General features: G+C 47.6%; 1 protein-coding gene across 4 annotated transcripts in view; it reads left to right on the forward strand.

The window, feature by feature from the left end:
• Nucleotides 1–20049, forward strand: part of RAI14 (retinoic acid induced 14) — a 122090-nt gene that overhangs the window by 22243 nt on the left and 79798 nt on the right. For all 4 annotated transcript variants that reach the window (XM_077346941.1, XM_077346942.1, XM_077346940.1 and 1 more), the window contains one exon: nt 3416–3494. In XM_077346941.1, coding sequence (XP_077203056.1) covers nt 3459–3494 — 36 coding nt within the window. In that variant the 5' untranslated portion in view covers nt 3416–3458. The remainder of the gene's footprint in view (nt 1–3415; nt 3495–20049) is intronic.

A 20049-nucleotide genomic window follows, 5' to 3' on the forward strand; every position in this document is an offset into this window, starting at 1 on the left:
GGATGGAAGGCTGAGTCAACCTTGAGCCGGCTGCTGGGATTGAACTCCCAGCCTCATGGGCAAAGCTTTCAGACTGCATGTCTGCTGCCTTACCACTCTGCGCCACAAGAGGCTCTTGCCCCCACACCTACCAGTTGCAAATCCTCCAGGGTCCAGCTACAGATATGTCCCGATGGCTTTACAGGCTTACAATCACCCTCTCTTCCTCTTCCGACAACAGACCCCCTGTGAGGAGGGCAAGGCCGAGAGAACTCTCATCCAAGTCAGGGATAGGCACCAATCAAGGACTGGCAATTTTACACTTGGTTGCTTTTACCCACAGAACCTGTTCCTTAAGTAATAGCCTCCGTAATAATAATATTAAAGAGCTGGCTTTTTACTGCCTGAAGGAGCCTCAGAGCGGCTTATAATTGCCTTCCCTTTTTCTCCCCACAACAGACACCCTGTCATGTTGATGGGACTGAGAGAGCTCTGAGCGAACTGCTCGGTGGGAACAGCTCTGTGCCTAGCCCAAGGTCACCCAGCTGGCTGCACGCGGAGGAGCAGGGAATGAAGCCCCGACTCTTCAGAATAGAATCAACCACTCTTATTTACTCCGCCAAGCCAGCTCTCAAGGGTGTGACTGTGTTGGTATCTAGCTTATGTACGGATAGATTAGTATAGGAACATTGGGAGGTGGAGAAGGAGAGCATTCGTTATGGTTTCGTTTTGTGAACACAGGAGAAGCCACATTGGGGCATGCCAAACGTGCTTTCCGGCCGTTGGAGGGAAAGGGAGGCTTCAGAAACTTGTGGGAGGCTGCAGCTTGGTGGAAACATCCAGACTCAAACCTTACTCTTACAATGCTTGAACTGCCTGCATCTTGCAGGACCACCTGCCTCTAGCACTGTTCCCACGAGAATCACAAATCTGATTTTGTAGTCCCAACCTGGACTGGGCCAAGGTAGTCCCTGTCTATTGGATGCTGAGCTGTGGGCAGAGAGAACATATATTATGACTGTGATTCCACCCTGCAGATATTTAGTGGCTGTCAAATGCTAGAACATTCCATTATTTTCTTTTCTTTGGGGGGGTGGCGGCATTCTAGGCAGGGTTCTTGTCACGATCGCCCAGTGACGCTTTTGAGGGTGGCTCCGATGACTTGTCATCTTGGCAGATCTGCCGGTTTCTCAGCACATGAGTCATTGAACAACTGATTCTCGAGTGTGCAGAAAGATCCCCTGAGCCAGGTAGGACTCCGGGTGTGTTTTGCTGTGCGTTAAGCTTTATTAGGTCACACTGGGTCACTGGCACTTGACAAATGTTCCTGTTGTTATTATGGGTTGGATCACAAGCGATGACTTGCAGGGGAGGCCACTGTGGATTGAGTGCAACTGATAGGAGCTCCTGTCTCTTGTTTGTTTTTGTCTCCATCGGAGCCAATTTAGATTTAAGTGCCTATAATAAAGTGGTGAGAGTCAGGGAAGTGAGATGTGTTCAAGCTTGAGCCATCCCAGAGATAGAGTATTTCTACACTTAAGTAACTTTGGTGTAAAGGTAAAGGTATCCCCTGTGCAAGCACCAGGTCATGTCTGACCCTTGGGGTGACGCCCTCTAGCGTTTTCTTGGCAGACTCAATACGGGGTGGTTTGCCAGTGCCTTCCCCAGTCATTACCGTTTACCCCCCAGCAAGCTGGGTACTCATTTTACCCACCTTGGAAGGATGGAAGGCTGAGTCAACCTTGAGCCGGCTGCTGGGATTGAACTCCCAGCCTCATGGTCAGAGCTTTCAGACTGCATTTCTGCTGCCTTACCACGCTGCGCCACAAGAGACTTTGGTGTACTGGTAGATAATATCCGAAGCCCAAGGATCAAGAACCCCCATTTTCCTTCCCAGCCTTCCCCTTTCAGAGCCAGCTTAGTGTAGTGTTTAAAAGTGGCAGCTTCTAACCCAGGGGTAGTCAAACTGCGGCCCTCCAGATGTCCATGGACTACAATTCCCAGAAGCCCCTGCCAGCATTCGCTGGCAGGGGCTTCTGGGAATTGTGGTCCATGGACATCTGGAGGGCCGCAGTTTGACTACCCCTGTTCTAACCCTACTATTTACTCCCGGCCCCATCTGTCTCCACACCAGTGTGAACCTTTCTTACAAGCAGAAGCTAAGCTGTGAGCTGTGGATCACTGGCTTTGACACTTTTATTTCTGATATATGTCTTTGTGAACTACAAATGGGTCCGAGGGGTCTGATTGGCTGTTTTGGCAGGGAGTTATCATGTGGCTGTGTTTGGATGCTGTGACACAGTTTACTAATGTAACAGGATTAACTTTTGCTTATATATTCCTACTGTTATGATGGTCAGTTCATAGTCTGACGAAGAGTGCTTGCCCTCGAAAGCTCACGCCTTGAATAAATCATTGTTGGTCTTAAAGGTGCCACTGGACTGATTTTATTGAACAAAAGGTAGAATTATTAATTTCTATGCCAATCTGTTTGCTTAGCATTTCAGAACCCAAAATGCATTTCTTAGAATATGTGGAGAACATCTGTTTCAGGTGATCAGCCGCCTGGCTTTCTGTTTTCTATAGGATTGTGCACATTCAGGATGCCCCCCCCCTCCTCTGAGATTCCCCTCTAAAATTCAGCAGAGGTACAGCCATAGAGTGGGTGCAGATGGGGAGGCCTGTTCTAGGTATTTATTCCCCATTGATGAGGATTTTACGGGAGAGGAGAGGCCCTGCGTTTTCCACAATACTGCAGCTGACACTACGGTTAAGGAATTGAGGGGGTGGGGTGAAGAAAACCACTACCATAGAAAAAAAAAGGCCAGAGATGGTATGGATTCTCCTGGGGGGGGGGGTCCCTTCAGGTAACCCAGCCTCTCTGATATGGCTGGGAAAACGGGTTGCATAACACATGCTTTTCACCCAGGTAAAGTCAAATGAATTGCCAAAGCAGGATTTCGTAACTCCTCCGCGAATTATCATCCTATCTCTCTCCTCTCTTTTTTCCCTGTTGGAGAGAGGTGTCAAGAGCCTTCTTCATGAAACTCAATGCAGTTCAAATCTGCGTCTTTGGTGCCCCTTCCGCCCCACCCCCCCACCCCCCCGCCAAAAGAATGAATAAATAAATCTACAAATAAGCGAATGGATTTATGCATGCGCTAGGCTCGGTCAGTGCTCCTTTAAAAATGCACCTTTGCAAAGGGTAAATCTGTTTTCCGCACAGCTGTACAGAAACCCGATCAAGCGGGCTTGGTCCGTATAAAGTTTCAGGAATCTGTGCGGCTGAATAGGTGAGTTTCCAGAACGTTCACGGAGGAGGCGACCCTTTCTCGAAAGTAGCCATGTCCTCTGGTGTTTAAGAAGACCCTTTGAAGCGTGGAGTGCCCTTGGGAACTTAACAGCTTTTTTCCACCCTCTCTCTTTTTTTGCTTAGGTGTTGAAGGCGTATAAAGGTTGGAAGTCTGAATGGAATAAACATGAAGAGCCTGAAAGCAAAGTTCCGGAAGAGTGATGTAAGTACCAAGCGACACGTCTCTGTTATTGACAAGGGAAACATTCTTTTGTTCTTACCTTGATAAAGCGGTGAGTTAATGAACGACAAGGGCGAAAATGGTTTCGCAGGTAGCGTACTGCGGGGGAGAATGGCAGGCCTCTCAGTTGTCTGTGCTCTGGAGCCGAATTCTGAGCTAGGTTATTAATTGCATCCCCACCCCTCAGGACCACCTGTGCTCCAGTTGTATGTGGTCACCTGGGCAATGGGGATATTGACCTGTCTTTTGTGTGTCTGAATCCCAAGGGAGCTCCATGTAAGCGACTCGACGTTTTCTTGAAGGATAGGACACAACAGCTATCTGGAAATGTAAAAGTTTCCAGAAATGTGTAATATAGATATAAGCTTAAGAGTCACTGGAAAAGACAATAATGCTAGGAAAAGTTGAAGGCAGCAAGAAAAGAGGAAGAAGAGCTTGTTGTTTTATACCCCGCTTTTCACTACCCAAAGGAGTCCCAAAGTGGCCTACACATACCTTCCCCTTCCTACAACAGGCACTCTGTGAAGTAGGTGGGGCTGAGAGAGCTCTACTCCGCAAGAACAGCTCTAGGAGAACTGTAATTGGCCAAGGGTCACGCAGCTGGCTGCATGTGGAAGCACGGGAAATCAAACTCGGTTCTCCATCGTAGAGTTTGCCGCTCTTAACCACTACAACCACGCTGGCTCTTGAAGACCCAGTATGAGATGGATTGAGCCGCAGCCCTCAGTTTGCAAGACATGAGCAAGGCTGTTAACAATAGGATGTTTGGGAGGTTCTTAATTCACAGGATTGATAGAAGTCAGAGGCTAATTGACGACAGTTAACACATGCACAAAATTGACAGCACAGGGTTCTGCCAGTGGTTTCCGCTACCGTTTGTGTCTGAAAGCGCTCCCAGCAATCAGCTTTTTCCAGCATAGGGAACTGAGCCCGCTGTCAGTTGCATTGTCATCTGGAAGGCTCAACTTACTGCCATCTTTTGAAGCTTTAGCCTCCTGTCTATATCAGACACTTGAAGAAGAGTTGTTTTTTTTATTCCCTGCTTTTCACTGAACGTGTCTCAAAGCAGTTTACAATCCCCTTCCCTTCCTCTCCCGTCAAGAGACACCCTGTGAGGTAGGTGGGGCTGAGAGAGCTCTGAGAGAACAGTGACTTTCCAAAGGTCACCCAGCTGGCTGCATATGAAGGAAGAGTGAGGAATCAAAGCTGGCTCTCCAGATTAGAAGCCACCACTCTTAACCGCTACACCAAGCCATTGCCCTGATCTGAGTATCCCAAACAAGGCCAATCTTATCAGATCTCAGAAGCTAAGCAGGGGTGACCCTGGCTAGGATTTGGATGGAGTTCCTGGAGGCAGGCAATGGCAAGCCGCCTTGGGACGTCCCTTGCCTGACTGCCAGACAATCCACAGATCTCCTGGCTGCACAATTGCCATACAGTAGATAAATAGTGCTGGGCTGTTGTATTAGAATTGTGAAGGAAAGGTCTGGGCCATGTGACCAGCAGGCAGTGGCTTGCAGACCTTCATGAGTCAGTCTGCGTAGGGCTGAGGTCATCTGTTGGAGAAGGCCTGGGAAGCACACCTGGGAACGCTGCCTCCAAGTCAAGTTTGGTCATGGGACTCATCTGGCTGGCTGACCCGGTTTCAGCAGAGGCTCACTTCACATGCATTGGGTCATTCGCTTTCCGTGAGCTTCAGCAATCCTTCTCAGCTGGATTTTCCTGTACAAAACAGGAATATCTGCTTGCAAACAGTTGCTAAGTTGCATTGCAAGTGAATAATCCAGCGTGTGTGAAGTGAGCCAGAGAATTAGTTCTCCAGGATTCAAGGGACGATGCACCGTCCTGGAATTGCTGCAGAAGTTGTGAAGAAATGCATGTTCTGAAAATGGTGCCGTACGTCTACTGATGTGCTTATTGTCTTCAGCTTTGTTTCCACTGCAGTCGATCCCAAATAGTCTTCCCTGCAGCTGTGAAACCAAATTCCACTTTCAGTGATTGCACATAATTCACTTGACTGGGGGAGAAAGTGGCTTATAGGTGACTTCGGTTGCCTCTTTCCGTTCTGTTGGGGTTGGATGTCAATGTCTGCCTTGAGATTTCCAATTTCGCATTTGAAAAGAGGTGGGGGAATGCATTTTTGTTGGTTGTGGTCACGGGCTCTTGGATGTTTGGGCTGATCTTGCATTGAGCAGGGGATTGGACTAGATGGCCTGTATGGCCCCTTCCAACTCTATGATTCTATGTTCTGTCCCTTGGCTAGTGGACCGGGCCATGTCCTTCATGCGCACTCCGGTTGCAGCTTGCACAAAAGAGCGTGTTCTCTTTGACTCGTGTTGCCTCACGTAAGGTTTGCAACCAGGTGTGTGCACTTGGCAGACTGTGGCACCGGAGCACGCTTGGCAGGCACTAGCTGCTTGGCTGAGGGAGCACAGATGTGGCTGTGAACTAAAGGTCTCCCGAGACAGCTCAGCGTAAAAGCCCAACCAGACGCTACAAGCCGCATGAGTTAGCTGTAGGAGACTTGCAACTAGGCTGCAGCTCTTACTTCCTGGTGGCAGCTCCTGAGTAAACACCCATGAGGCCCTGATTCAGGTCAGGACCGCTGCGTGGGAGGAGGAATTTCTTGCCTTTTCCCTGTGCTCTTTTCATCAGCTGAAACACCCTGAGGGGTTGCAGGAGACGGAGTGTAATTTGCTCTGTTGCGATCCAGCTTGTGTGCTACCAAAGCAAGTCTTGACTCCCCTCTCGTTCTACGTGGGGCAGATCTCGTCTTACTGCTTTTTCAGGGTGCTTCAGAGCTCGGCTAATGATGTGTAATTATCTACCGTTAATGTTTTTATTTTTTGGAATAACTTTTGAAATTACTCAAGGGACGACGCCTGTAGTGATCATGGTTGAGTTTCCGTCAGCCTGTCTTCAAACGGTGGCGGCCCTGTTGCTTCAGAGCACTGATTGAGCTGTTCCCTTGATGATTCAGTAGCTGTGATGCCTCCTCTAAACCTGCTAATTCAGACCCTCCTGGGCACATTCTAGAAAGCCGATCTGCCGCGGCCTGGTGAGTCGCACCTTTGATGTTGCAAGGGTTCAGGGGATCTCCCAGTAGCATTGCATCTGCCTGAATGCAGGAGGCCCCAGGTTCAGTCCCTGACATCTCCAGTCAAAAAGGTCGGGTAGTTGGTGCTGTGAAAGACCTCAGTGTTCAGATCCTGACGAGCTGCTGCTGGTTAAGAGTAAACATATATCCTTGCTGGACCAAAGCTTTGACTCAATAGGAGATTGAAGCCTATCTGTCATCCCTTGGCCCTCTTTCTCCGCATTTTTCTTCAGTTTTCTTTGGGCCCAGGTGACTAAGCACAGTGACTAAGTTGTTGTTGTTAGTTGCGAAGTCGTGTCCGACTCATCGCGACCCCATGGACAATGATCCTCCAGGCCTTCCTGTCCTCTACCATTCCCCGGAGTCCATTTAAGCTTGCACCTACTGCTTCAGTGTCTCCATCCAGCCACCTCATTCTCTGTCGTCCCCTTCTTCTTTTGCCCTCGATCGCTCCCAGCATTAGGAGTCCTTCCTACTCCAGGGAGTCCTTCCTTCTCATGAGGTGGCCAAAGTTTTTGAGTTTCATCTTCAGGATCAGGCCTTCTAAGGAGCAGGCAGGGCTGATCTCCTCTAGGACTGACCGGTTTGTTCGCCTTGCAGTCCAAGGGACTCGCAAGAGTCTTCTCCAGCACCAGAGTTCAAAAGCCTCAATTCTTTGACGCTCGGCCTTCCTTATGGTCCAACTTTCACAGCCATATATTGCAACTGGGAATACCATAGCCTTGACTAAACGCACTTTAGTTGGCAGAGCGATGTCTCTGCTTTTTAGGATGCTTCCCCCCCTCCCCCCAAAAAACAGTGATGAAGTAATCCCCACCAAATTGGCGCTGTGGTTAAGAGCGGCCTGTAATCTAGAGAGCTGAGTTTGAGTCCCCACTCCTTTCCACATACAGCCATTCTGGCTAGTCACAGAATTATGTCGGAGCTCTCTCAGTCCCACCCACCTCACTGGATGTCTGTTGTGGGGAGAGGAAGGGACAGGTGTTTGCAAGCCCATTTGAGACTCCTCCTTCCTAGCTGACCATGCATTGAACAACATTAAAAAAAGGAATGTTTCTCATTACCTCCCGCTGAAATGGGACCAAATAAAACTCTGCCTCAAACCATGGCATAGGAAGCTTAGCTGTTATCGGGCGTGATTTCTGAAAGGCCCTAATTATTGTTTATCTCCAAAGTCTGTTGCACCCTGGAGAGAGGAGCAAATTCCCAAGTCTGGGTGCTGACAGCACCAAGAATGAGAACTGACAGGCAACTATAAAAAAGAAGAAAAGATCCCTCCCTGTTGTATAATTGAAGGCTGAAACCATGCAAGGATTTTAAGTAACGGTTAGCAGACAGAGCAACGCGTTCGCCTCCGTGTTTCTTACCCTTGTTGAGCATTAACTATGGCAGGTTTGAAGGGCCCATTGTGGCAGTGGGTGCTGGCGTTTCTTCTGGTAATGGGTGTCCAGCAGACAATATGCAAGTAGGAACCCCCAGACTAGGAAACGTGTCCTTGTGGCCAGTCATTCCTTGAATTATTGGGACCAGGCAGTGAAGGAGGAACACATAGGCTTTCTCCAAATTGAGAATGGAACAGGATGGCGTCTGCCTCCAGCATAGTACTGTGAATCCAGAGGGCAGTGCTGATTTTGCCCATGCCTCAGCGTGGGCATGAAATTGGGGTCGCTGTGGGTGGGCAGGAAGTTTTGAGTTCCTGCATTCTAGATCAGGGGTAGTCAACCTGTGGTCCTCCAGATGTCCATGGACTACAATTCCCATGAGCGTCTGCCAGCAAATGCTGGCAGGGGCTTATGGGAATTGTAGTCCATGGACATCTGGAGGACCACAGGTTTAACTACCCCTGTTCTAGATGATTCTGGATATCCCTTCCAATTCTATGATTCTATGAGCGTTGTTGTGAACGTAGCTGAGTATTGGTGATGCCTACCAACCCATTTCCCTGGTGTCCCCTTTCCATGTATTTTTAGAAAGTGGGTGAGGCCAGTTAGGCTCCTGCCACATAGGCCTTCTGATTGGCTGTGCAGACAGCTGCCAGCACGGTGTTGGTTTTATCCCGTGTCTTCTGACTTCTCTTTCCCGGAGTATGAGGCCTTCTCAGCCGTGAAGCCCTGGAGTTTCTTGATGGCCCTGGAAGGGTTTCCCAAATGGGTGGGTGTTAATTTTTAATATGTTTAAAAAAAAATTTAATGTTTATTGATGGTAAGAACATACATGGTCATGTCAACTCATCCACCCCCTCCCCAAAAGGCCAGTGATGGGCCTGGAAGGGGTGGGGTGGGGAGGGGACCCAAGTGGGCGTGTCCACAGCTATGCTTCCCAACTATATTCTGCACGATCGCACCACTTCTGGGGTTTCTCAAAGCCTGAAGAATGTTTCAGGGGGTTTTCAACAGAAACAAAGCTGAGAAAGGCTGCAGAATACTTTAATATTGACTCCTCTTTTCCCCTGCTTTTGGGCATCCTCTGTGGCTCCACCTCCTCCAGCGGCCATTTTGTGGTTGCGCTCACCATCTTGTGTCAGAATCACAAAAGTGAGGCTCAAAAACGTTGGGGATCTCTGAGATAGAGTCTGTATGGCTAGTATAGTCTCCCATGCCAGGGAAAAAACGTGTCAGAGTGTGTGTGTGTGTGTGTTTTAAAAGGTTCACTATTTATTGTACCTATTCCAGTAAAGCGCTGAAGGTAATAAAAAAATGGGACAGTGCCTGACAAATGGGAACTCGGTTTCTTGGATGTGAGTTTTATATTTCCGGGATTATTTGGTGTGTAGAAAGGTGAGGTAAAGTGGACATTGCTGTATAAGCAAGAAATGCTTCCCCTCCCCCCCCCCCAGCCCCCACATCACTTGGAAGTAGGAATGTGAAGGACAGCTTGGTCTGATCTTATCAGCACCTCTTATAAAAGACTTCCTTTTAATCCGGCCAGAATAAATTCTTTTGTTTTTGTTTACAGAAAGCCGGACTTGATTTATGAAAATAGTCCTTGGCTCGAAGGATTGTTGATGCAGTGAAACCAAAATAAGGTTGTAGTCCCAGAGCCAACAGAAGCTGAGGGCTGGAAGAACTAAATGCTTGCTTTGAGTTGAGGCAAAGGTGTTTAAATTATGTCCAGTGAGCCTGGATGACAAATCTCTGGTGTTTAAATCGTGCCCAATGAGAGTGGTTGACGAATCTCTTCAGGTGTTTCAATCGTGCCCAATGAGAGTGGTTGAGGTGTTTCAATCGTGCCCAATGAGAGTGGTTGACGAATCTCTTAAAATTGTCCCTACTATGTTGGATTGTAGCTGGAGGAGTGTTTAAAGCTAGCATGTACTTCTTTGCCGCTCCTAAACAAGGATGATGGCGATTATCTTTCCCCTTACTAAAGGATAATGCTGGGGGAAAACATCAGCAGATGGCCATCTCAGTGTTGTCCTACTTGAAAGCTCCCCAGGGGCATCTGACTGGTGATTGTTGGAAGTAGAAAGCTGGATTACGAAGGACTCTTGGCTGAACCTGCAAAGGCAGTTGGATACCACAATCCACGCAGAATTAGGCCCCGTTAAGCCCACTGAAGTACACCTAGCTGGATTGTGAAGATTTACATCCCTAGGCTGTTTTTATCCCTTTTGTGTCCTTGGCATTTCTGTCACTCATCTCCTTCTTATCCCTGTTTTTGTTTTCTTTCTCCAGACTGTCAAACTTTAGGTTGTCAGTTCTTGAAGAGGGAACCCTGCCTCATACCTTACTCGCTAATTCCCCTCACCTCATGCATCGGTGGCTTTATAAATCATTTCCTTTCTCAAGGGCATTTTGTGATATCCTGAGAGTTCTGTGGATGTGCCACTGTCGACCGTGTGCTTGTATCCCGTAATAACATTGTCAACTGATGACAGAGTTTTCTGCATTGTCCAATAGAAAGCCGCTGTCACCAATGGATCCAAGAAAGTTAATACTTCCAAAAGCAAAATATAAGAGAAGAGCGGTTTTTGGACCCTGTTTTTTCCTACCTGCAGGAGCATCAAAGCAGCTTACAATCGCCTTCCCTTCCTCTCCCCACAACAGAGACCCTGTGGGGTAGGTGAGGCTGAGAGAGGTCTGAGAGAACAGTGACTAGCCCAAGGACATCCAGCTACTTGCATGTGGAGGAGGAGCGGGGAATCAAACCCAGTTCTCCAAATTTTAGTCGCTACACCAAGAAGGCCCTAAATTCCTGATAATTCTGGAAGGCCCTTTTTCTGTTGCTCTGCAGCATTCTCTGTTTTGTAGGTCTCTTGAGCAGAAAGATCTGGTTTTCATTCTGAGGTTTATTTAGTCTTTCCTACATTTTGAGGCAATTCGGTATGCTAACAATGTACCAAATCGACTGCCGTCTGCAACCTTTGATTTGCAGAAAAGAAGGGGCTGTTGTTAGGGCTGAAGCCCTTAAAGTAAAATGAGCAGGCTCTGGTTTCTGTGGGTGTCATTTTTTTTTTTTTTGGAAGCAATTTCGCATTCAGCATTATTGCAACACAGCATGAGGTTTTGGGAAAGGAAGCGTTTATAAGCTGTTGCTTAAAATATTATGACTGAATTGCTTCTAAATGGCTCTAATTTGGAAATATCTAATGAAGTGTTAGGAATTTCGGGGTTCAAGCTTGGCACCCGCGGGCCAAAATTAGGACATAGCTTAGAGAGTTACTATAATTTGTATGCAGCTTGGATCCCCCTGTTCAAGCACGAAAAGGAACATGGGAGTGAAAGGCCGTCTTCACAATTGGCGAGCCTATGGATTGGCCAGGCCTGCCCTTGGATGGTCACCTGAAAGATAACTCTAGCCCTGGGACTTTGGGTTAAAGAACACACTCTCCAGTTTTTGGGTTTGCGCATGGCGGGAGTGTGATTGGGTATTTGTGGGTCCTGTGTCCCATGAGGCGTTGTGGAGGGGGACACCTAGGCCCATTCCCACATCAATTGGGGTCAGGATCTTTCCGCCCAAATTAACATTTGGACTGGATTTAGGAATATTTTCCACTCACCCGTTCCTCTGCAGTTATCAGTGCAGAATTCCTGCAGAAGTTGCAGCCTGGCCTGGAGCTACGTTGGGGAAGAGAGGCAGAAGTGACGAAGGCTCTTCTAATACCATTAAGTCTGCACGGGTGGGTAAAGCAGAAGTGGGTAATCACATTTGGCAGAGAACTCAAATTCTAGGGGGGGGGGGGGCGGGGTGCAGGAGAACCGTACCGGCTTCCACCACATGATCTTTTGCTTGTTGGGTGGTAACAGGTTGGGTGGGAGTCCGTAGGAGTCTGCCAAGAACGTAGGTGTTCTTTCGTTGATTGGCATGTATTTGTGTTTGGGCTCTTCAACCAGTCTTGCATTGTTTTAGTATATGCTAGTGTACCTGGGATGCAAAGCCTGGAGTGGAAACATGCAAAGAGTGGCACAACCAGCCCTGCTGAAGATAAGTATGTTTGCTTCTGGACGGGAGTCTTTCTGAGAGTTCTGTGTATGCTGCTATGTCCTGAAGGGCGAAAGGTGGTTACCAGTCGGCTCCCATTGAATTCTACAGGATGGAGTACCTGGGCTATAGGAGTAGTCAACCTGTGGTCCTCCAGATGTCAGTGGACTACAATTCCCATGAGCCCCTGCCAGCAAGTGCTGGCAGGGGCTCATGGGAATTGTAGTCCATGGACATCTGGAGGACCACAGGTTGACTATCCCTGCTATAATCAGTAACCCAGCTGAAGTTGGTCCTTTCCCAAAGAAACTGGGATCACTTGGGAAAAGAGCAAACTTAGTCAGCTCTCTCAACAATAGTTTAAGGTTCTGGTCCTTACCCACAAGGCCATCTGGGTCCTGTGTATCTGAGAGACCGCTTCTCTATCTACACCCCCTGAAGAGCACTTAAGCTCTACTAATGCCAACCAGCTGGTGGTCCCTGGCCCCAAGGAGGTATGGCTGGCCTCAACCAGGGCCAGGACATTTTCCGTCCTGCTCCCCCACCTGGTGGAACGAGTTCCCAGAACATATCCAGACCCTAGCACAGTTCCACAGGACTTGCATGACGGAACTCTTCCACCAGGTTTTGGGTTAGAGCAAGTAAAGTAGCAGCATCTTCCAGGCCCCCCCTAACAAAAAGATGGCCCCTGACCATCTCCGGAAGATCAGAAGGTTAATTAAGACTGCCAGCGCTGATATTCTGTTTTTATCACCAGATGTTACGCTAAATTTTAAGTGCATCTATTTTAGTTTTTAAATTAATGAATTATTTAAACGTTGATGATGTTAGTAACATGATGTACACCTCCATGAGCCAGTTCACTTGATATATATAAGTCAAACAAGTCTTCCTGAATGGGTTTCTGCATTTTCTCCCATGGAATTGAATGGGGAGCTGTGGCCACTCCTTGCTGGTAGGCATTAACGTTCTTGAGGGGCCCCTGTTGCAGCAGGGGCCAGACATTCTCCTTGGATGGTGCTTCATCTTCCTTTAGAAGGGGAAAGCCCAAATACACCAGAGGGAGCCTTTCAGCCTGCTGGGAATTCCTCAGTAAGCCAAGTCTCTCTCCCCATCTCACAGTGATTGGCATTTTGCATGCATCAAATGAACAGGCACTAAGTCGTGGCAAGCTCTAGAACGAAGAGTTCAAAAGGGCATCTGCTTCCCTCTCTCGCTGCCCTTCCCCGCCCTCCTCCCGCGTGTACCACTTCAGGCTACTGTCATTTCGCCCGCTGATGTTTCCGTCCTACTTCTGGTTGGCAGCGCCAACAGCTGAGCTCATCAGTCATCGCTGGTGCCCGGTTTGTCTCTCCGCTTTCCCTATTAGCTGAGGGAGGCAAGACGGAGGAGAGGATGGCAGAGCATCATGCTGCAGTGGCAGAATCGGATTTTGGGGACGGGATTTGACGCGGGGATTCCTGTAAGAGTGAATGCTGAACTTGGCACATTGCTGTTATTTATGGGCATGCAAAGGGGCTGTTTTGCAGCAGATCTGAAAAACCCGCTATATCCAATTAGAAGCCCAGCAATGGAGGAATAATGATACGCAGACTGGGTAATTCCTGCGGTCCTAGAGCAGGGTCAATTAAATTTCTTAAGCTTAGTTTTATCTCGAGTGGTTCTCCTTTAGGCAGAGTGTATCATTAACACACCAGGACTGTCAAGAAGTCTTTATGGGTTTGTTTCCTGCGATGTTTTGCTTGGCTGGCTATTGCAGTTGTAGCTTTCGGGCGATGTGTAGATGTTAGCCATCGGCAAACATGCGGTTCTGTTTTTGTTCTTAATAGGAGCGCCTTCAGAAAGCCTCCAGATGATGGTCAGTGTCTAATTTCTGTTGTTGCCATGGTTTTCAGTGCCGGACTTGTAAATAGAAGTTGCCTGTTAAGTATAAGGTCCCCCCCCCCAAAAAAAAATAATAGTACTTTTATGGACAATTATCATGCAATTCATTTTCCCTGGTATCAGTGCAGCCGATCAAGTGAGGCAGGCTACTGCCCTCCTGCACACCTTTTTAGGCCACAGGTAGGATTATTCTTCAGGAGCACCTCTTTCTTTTCCCCTCCCGCTTGCATGGAATGTGGTGCTGTACATTAAATGGTTTTATGGCATTAGGTAAGCATAAGGTAAAGGTAAAGGTATCCCCTGTGCAAGCACCGAGTCATGTCTGACCCTTGGGGTGACGCCCTCCAGCGTTTTCATGGCAGACTCAATACGGGGTGGTTTGCCAGTGCCTTCCCCAGTCATTACCGTTTTACCCCCCAGCAAGCTGGGTACTCATTTTACCAACCTCGGAAGGATGGAAGGCTGAGTCAACCTTGAGCCGGCTGCTGGGATCGAACTCGCAGCCTCATGGGCAAAGTTTTCAGACTGCATGTGTGCTTCCTTACCACTCTGCGCCACAAGAGGCTCTTTAGGTAAGCATACCGAAGGCACAAATCCCTTTGCTTTTTTTTTAGTGATTTACATAGTTGAAGTCATTCTGAGGCTATTTTTTGAAAGTGATTTTCTGCGTTAACTTGAATACATCCGAGAGTGGTCCTTGATGCATCAGCCTTTCTCCGCTGAAGTGTTGCTGTTTATTACTCATTTCTGTTACATTTGTACACAGCCCTCTTGCAGAACAACATGAATAGAATAACTTGAACTATTACTCTCATGAAAATTTATTCTCATTAACATTTAACAAAACGGTTACTAAAAACATTTAAAAAAAAAAACTGTGTTTCAACAGTTGTCTGATCTCCCATGGGGATTTCAGCTGGGGCATATTGGTGGGGGCCCAGTAGATGCTTTCAGTTCACTGGACCCAACCAAAGCCTTGGTGGAAGAGCTCCAGTTTTCAGGCCCTGTGGAGCTGTGCCAGCTCGCAGGGCCCAAATCGCCTCCAGGAGCTCATTCCACCAAGTAGGGGCCAGGGCAGAGAACTTACTAGCCCTAGTTGAGGCCAGACCTACTGGGCTGTTGGGTATTACCCCTATATCTGGGCATACCATATCTCTAGCAGCTTGCTTGGGAAGAGTTCGCACATCTGATGAGGTATGTTGTCATGTTCTTCTGCTCATATTTTTGTTAGAAGACGAGCACAGTTGATAATTGCACTCTTCATGGGTGAATCTAGCAACCGTAGAGAGAGCTGGGCTGTCATCACAATTACCCTCCGTGCCCTCTTCCATTGAATTTATCATTAAATGAAAATTGAATGCATCGTTGAGTAACTTTACAGAGATATAGATAGTCAGCTCTTCTATATTAAGGCAGCTTTTTCCTGAAATTGCATGTCTAAAGAATCACTTGGAAATGGAGTCAGAGAGGAAGAGAAGGCCAAGTACCCCACCTAATGCTAGTGGTACTACCTCTTCTTACTGCACAGCTGCCAACCTGCAGTTTATCAATTTCTTTGCCTCTCAGGCTACCGTTTCACAAACTGTATGCTGAACAACCCAGAAAGGATAGATTCCAGTGTGCAGCTGTGTTGGTCTGAAGTAGCACAACAAAAATAGAGTCCAGTAGTATCTTTAAGACCAACAAAGATTTATTCAAGGCGTGAGCTTTCGAGTGCAAGCACTCTTCCTCGGACTAAATGAACAACCATCATAACTGTAGAGATATAATGCAAAATAAATTGTGGCAAATTAGTAAAGTGTGTCATAATATCCAAATTATGAGAGCCAGTTTGGTGTAGTGGTCAGGAGTGCGGACTTCTAATCTGGCTTGCCAGGTTTGATTCTGCACTCCCCCACATGCAACCAGCTGGGTGACCTTGGGCTCGCCACAGTACTGATAAAATTGTTCTGATTGAGCAGTAATATCAGCGCTCTCTCAGCCTCACCCACCTCACAGGGTGTCTGTTGTGGGGAGAGGAATGTGAAGGCGACTGTAAGCCGCTTTGAGCCTCCTTCGGGTAGGGAAAAGCGGCATATAAGAACCAACTCTTCTTCTTCTTCTTAAGCCATATGATGCCATATGATAATTCTTTGCTAAGACAGCTAATCAGTCCTTTTGAGTTCAGTTGCAGTTCACAAAAACATGGGAGAAATAGTAATTAATGGCAGACACTTTCCCAGTTGTGTAAAGAAATAATTAAAAGAGACTAGTTGCTGGCCCCATCCGTCTCCACCCAAACGTTGAAGCAACCCTGCAAGTGACAAGCTGTGCTGGCAACTCTCTTGCCCTGAGACCAGAGAGTTAAATTCAAAATTAAAAAACCCAGAAAGGAGACACAGCTCTTTCCAAGAGGCACTGTGGTGCATGCCAGGAATAGTGGGAAGAGCATGAACCCTAGCCAAAGCTGCACGCCATTTGCCAGAAACGTTCCTGGCAGGGCTGAACACCTTCTCCACTTTATGGCAAGCTCTCCCCAAAAAAACAACGTTCCCTTATTTGCTTACATTTCCTTCACTCTCCGCTTGTCCTCATTTGCCCTAACTGACATCACTGCGTGGTCAAATCAGACAACTGGAATTTTATTGACCGGCCTCCAGCAACAGAACCTCTTTCTCTGTGTGATCTCGGATTGGACAGGATCACTCAAGAGACTCGTCAGGGCAAACAAAAGCAGCAGCTGCCAGGTGCAGGGAGGGGGGAAGTCCCAGGACAGAAGCAAAACAGAAGCCAGAATAGCCGGTGGAGCTGAACAAGCAGCAGAGTTCACACTTTGCAAGTGAGGGATTCCCAGGCTCCCTCGCCAAGGTCTTCCATTAAAAACATCCAGGCAGCATCCACGAGGGAATGCATTCTCATGTTCAGGTCTTAGACCAGGGGTAGTCAAACTGCGGCCCTCCAGATGTCCATGGACTACAATTCCCAGGAGCCCCCTGCCAGCGAATGCTGGCAGGGGGCTCCTGGGAATTGTAGTTCATGGACATCTGGAGGGCCGCAGTTTGACTACCCCTGTCTTAGACGTTCCCTGTTGGAGTAGACAGCAGCTAGACAGCCCAGTGGTCTGACTCTGTCTAAGGCAGCTTCATTTAAGACTGAAATTTAGAAAGGTGAAATGTTGATGTTAATGCCCACACACAATTGCTACCCCCAACATTCAGTACTGTGGGATGTGCTCTACAGACTTAAACAACCATGGTTACAAAACCCAGCACAGGATGAGGAATTTAATGTTGTGTTTTGGGATATTACTCTTGAAATTCTACCTGTTTGGGAACGACCACTGAGAATGCCCATGAATTGCTCCAAGGAACTGCTTTTGAAACAAGTGACCCGAAGCTTTAATTGCAAGTCATTTCAACTGGGATGCACTGGGATTTATTTGCACTCTAACCCCATCCAAAGCAGGGGAGATCTCAAGGTCCTGGTCTGCCGTTCTGCTAACCCAGAGAACCTCCATCTTGTCAGATGTCAAGGTGGACTCAGCCTTCCCCCTATCTAGTTCTCAGCAGAAGTCATCATTAGGGCTGATCCTGCGTTGAGCATGGGGTTGGACTAGATAGCCTGTATGGCCCCTTCCAACTCTATGAGTCTATGATTCTAACCAAGGTACTAGAGCAGTCTGTTCCGAACCCTGGAACTGGAGCCAGATTGAAATTGGGCCAGAAAATTATTCTGTTCCAAGTGTCCCTAGAGCCGAGAAGCTCCAGGGACTGCCCCCTGGAATCTAATAATAAAATAAAAAATAAAACGACTGCCAGTTCAAGCCCCTTGCGCAAGAATGGAAGACTGGAGTCTGGCTAGAAGTCCTCCGGCATGGTAGAGTTCAGGGAGGTTTTTTCCCCCAAACAGATCTGATCACTTCCTCCTTGAGCATAGACATTACAATCCTCCCCTTCAAGTAAACATTTGCTATTCCTCTCCCCCATTGTCAGCCCCTCTTTGGCATATTTTATTTAGCTTTCACCTCTCCCAGGATCATATCCACATTCTCAGGCTCCACAAGCTGAAAGGTATCCATATAAATCAGACAAGTGGGTGCCAAAGATACATCTCCTGATCATGTATCCACACCAACCTCTAACTCAGAGTGGATCAGGGGGATTTTGTCTGCAAAATAGGGAGCTAATTGGTCACAGAAAGCTGTTGCGTGGTCAGAAACCGTGCAGTAATAAAATCCGATTGGGGAATAATAATCCAATACTCTCTTCTGTTTACAGGTTTAGTTTCAGGGTTCTTGGACTCTGTGCCATAATTAATTCATGCGCTGGTGTGTTGATAGAAATGTTTGGAGGCTGGCACCTAGTGTGCAAAAATACCCCTTTTCTAACAGCCCCTCCCCTTAAAATTGGAGAGCTTATTTAATTATAGTATTAGCATGCTGCTTTTTTCCTTTAAGTGATTCAGAGTGCTTCACTGAGAAGTACTAAAAAGAATTTACTAGTTTAAACAAACATATCCCTGGCTCCTGAACATAAGCGCCCAAGCTGTGAGCCAAGAGCCCTGGGGCTCAGACCTCTGGCCTTGTCCAGGTTTTAAGTACCTGTAAGAAGAGGAAGACCAACTTGGCTCTGGTGAAATTCATCTGCAGCCAGTTTGCTGGGCTAAAAACTTCAAATTAGAACTTAAAAATGGATCCTCCGGTTATACATCTGTAGGCAGCCTAGGATAGTCAGGGGTAGTCAAACTGCGCCCCTCCAGATGTCCATGGACTACAATTCCCATGAGCCCCTGCCAGCATTCGCTGGCAGGGGCTCCTGGGACTTGTAGTCCATGGACATCTGGAGGGCCGCAGTTTGACTACCCCTGATCTAGGTAATCCCCAAGCAGTTAAGGATTCTTCCGCTACTGAACAGAGAATGTAAGAGTTAACACGTTGTTGAAATTGGATGTTCTCCCTCGACCCTTTCTGGAAACACAGGAATGCAATTATTAGGCCATTATGTATTTTTCCTCTTCATGCCGGGGAATTTCCATGCATGGAAATCTTGAATGGTTTTGTATTGTGTGTCTCACCTTCACAGCGAATCAGGCTACTTGACCTTGCTGTAATTTGTAGTTATCCTTGAAATGTTGAATTGCTTCTCTTCCTCTCTGACACCCTATCCAAGTGATTCTTTAGAAATGCGACTTCAGGATGAGCTGCCTTAAAATAGAGCAGCGGAATATCCATATCTCTGAAAAATTACTTAGATGTTACATTAAATTTTCAGTGATAAATTCGATTTTTCAATTAGTGAGCCTCCCAAGTTAACTCTGGTTTGGTTGCTTTGTTCCAGACACGTGCTGAAATTGGATTTTAACTGTTCTATGGTTTTATCTGAGATCTTCCTCCGTGGTCTTCTCAAGGTGCAAAAAGACAACCCAATAAAGCGGTGGTTCTCAACCTATGGGTCGCGACCCCATTGGGGTCACCTGGCCCCTTCCTCAGGGTCCCCATTTTGGCGGCAGCCGCAAATGGTGTGGCAGCGGTGGCGGGCGGTGGCAGACGGTGGCAGAGCCATTGCAATGGCTGCCTCCACGATGCCCGACCGTTGTGCCCATGCGCACCTATGCGCACACACATGCGCACGCTGCCTGCGTGGGTGCGAAGGCTGCCCACACCAACCCTGCCACTGCCGCAGTTGGGGTTGCTGCATCGAAGCGGTTGAGAACTGCTGCAATAAAGTATTATACAGTTAATTTCGGTGGATCTACATGATTATACAGAATCTTTGTCTATGATCTCTAGGACGTGTTCTATTTACATGCTGATAGGTTGTCATGTAGGGAAAAAAGTGGAGTTCATCGAATTGCAACCGACTCGTGATGACCCCACCCACTGGGCATTTCAGGCAAGAGGAGCAGAAGTGATTGGCCAATGTTTGTCTCTGTGTAGCAACCCTGGACTTCCTTGGTGGTCCCTCTGTAGCCTCTGAGATCTGATGAGCTCTGACTTACTGGGTTATTAGAAGAAGAGTTGGTTTTTATATACCCTGTTTTTACTACCGGAAGGCGTCTCAAAGCGGCTTACCTTTGCCTTCCATTCCTCTCCTCACACTGGCATCCTGTGAGGGAGGTGAGGCTGAGAGAGCCCTGATATTACTGCTCTGTGAGAAC

The sequence above is a fragment of the Paroedura picta genome, chromosome 7 (genome assembly GCF_049243985.1).
Source record: "Paroedura picta isolate Pp20150507F chromosome 7, Ppicta_v3.0, whole genome shotgun sequence".
Taxonomy (NCBI): domain Eukaryota; kingdom Metazoa; phylum Chordata; class Lepidosauria; order Squamata; family Gekkonidae; genus Paroedura; species Paroedura picta.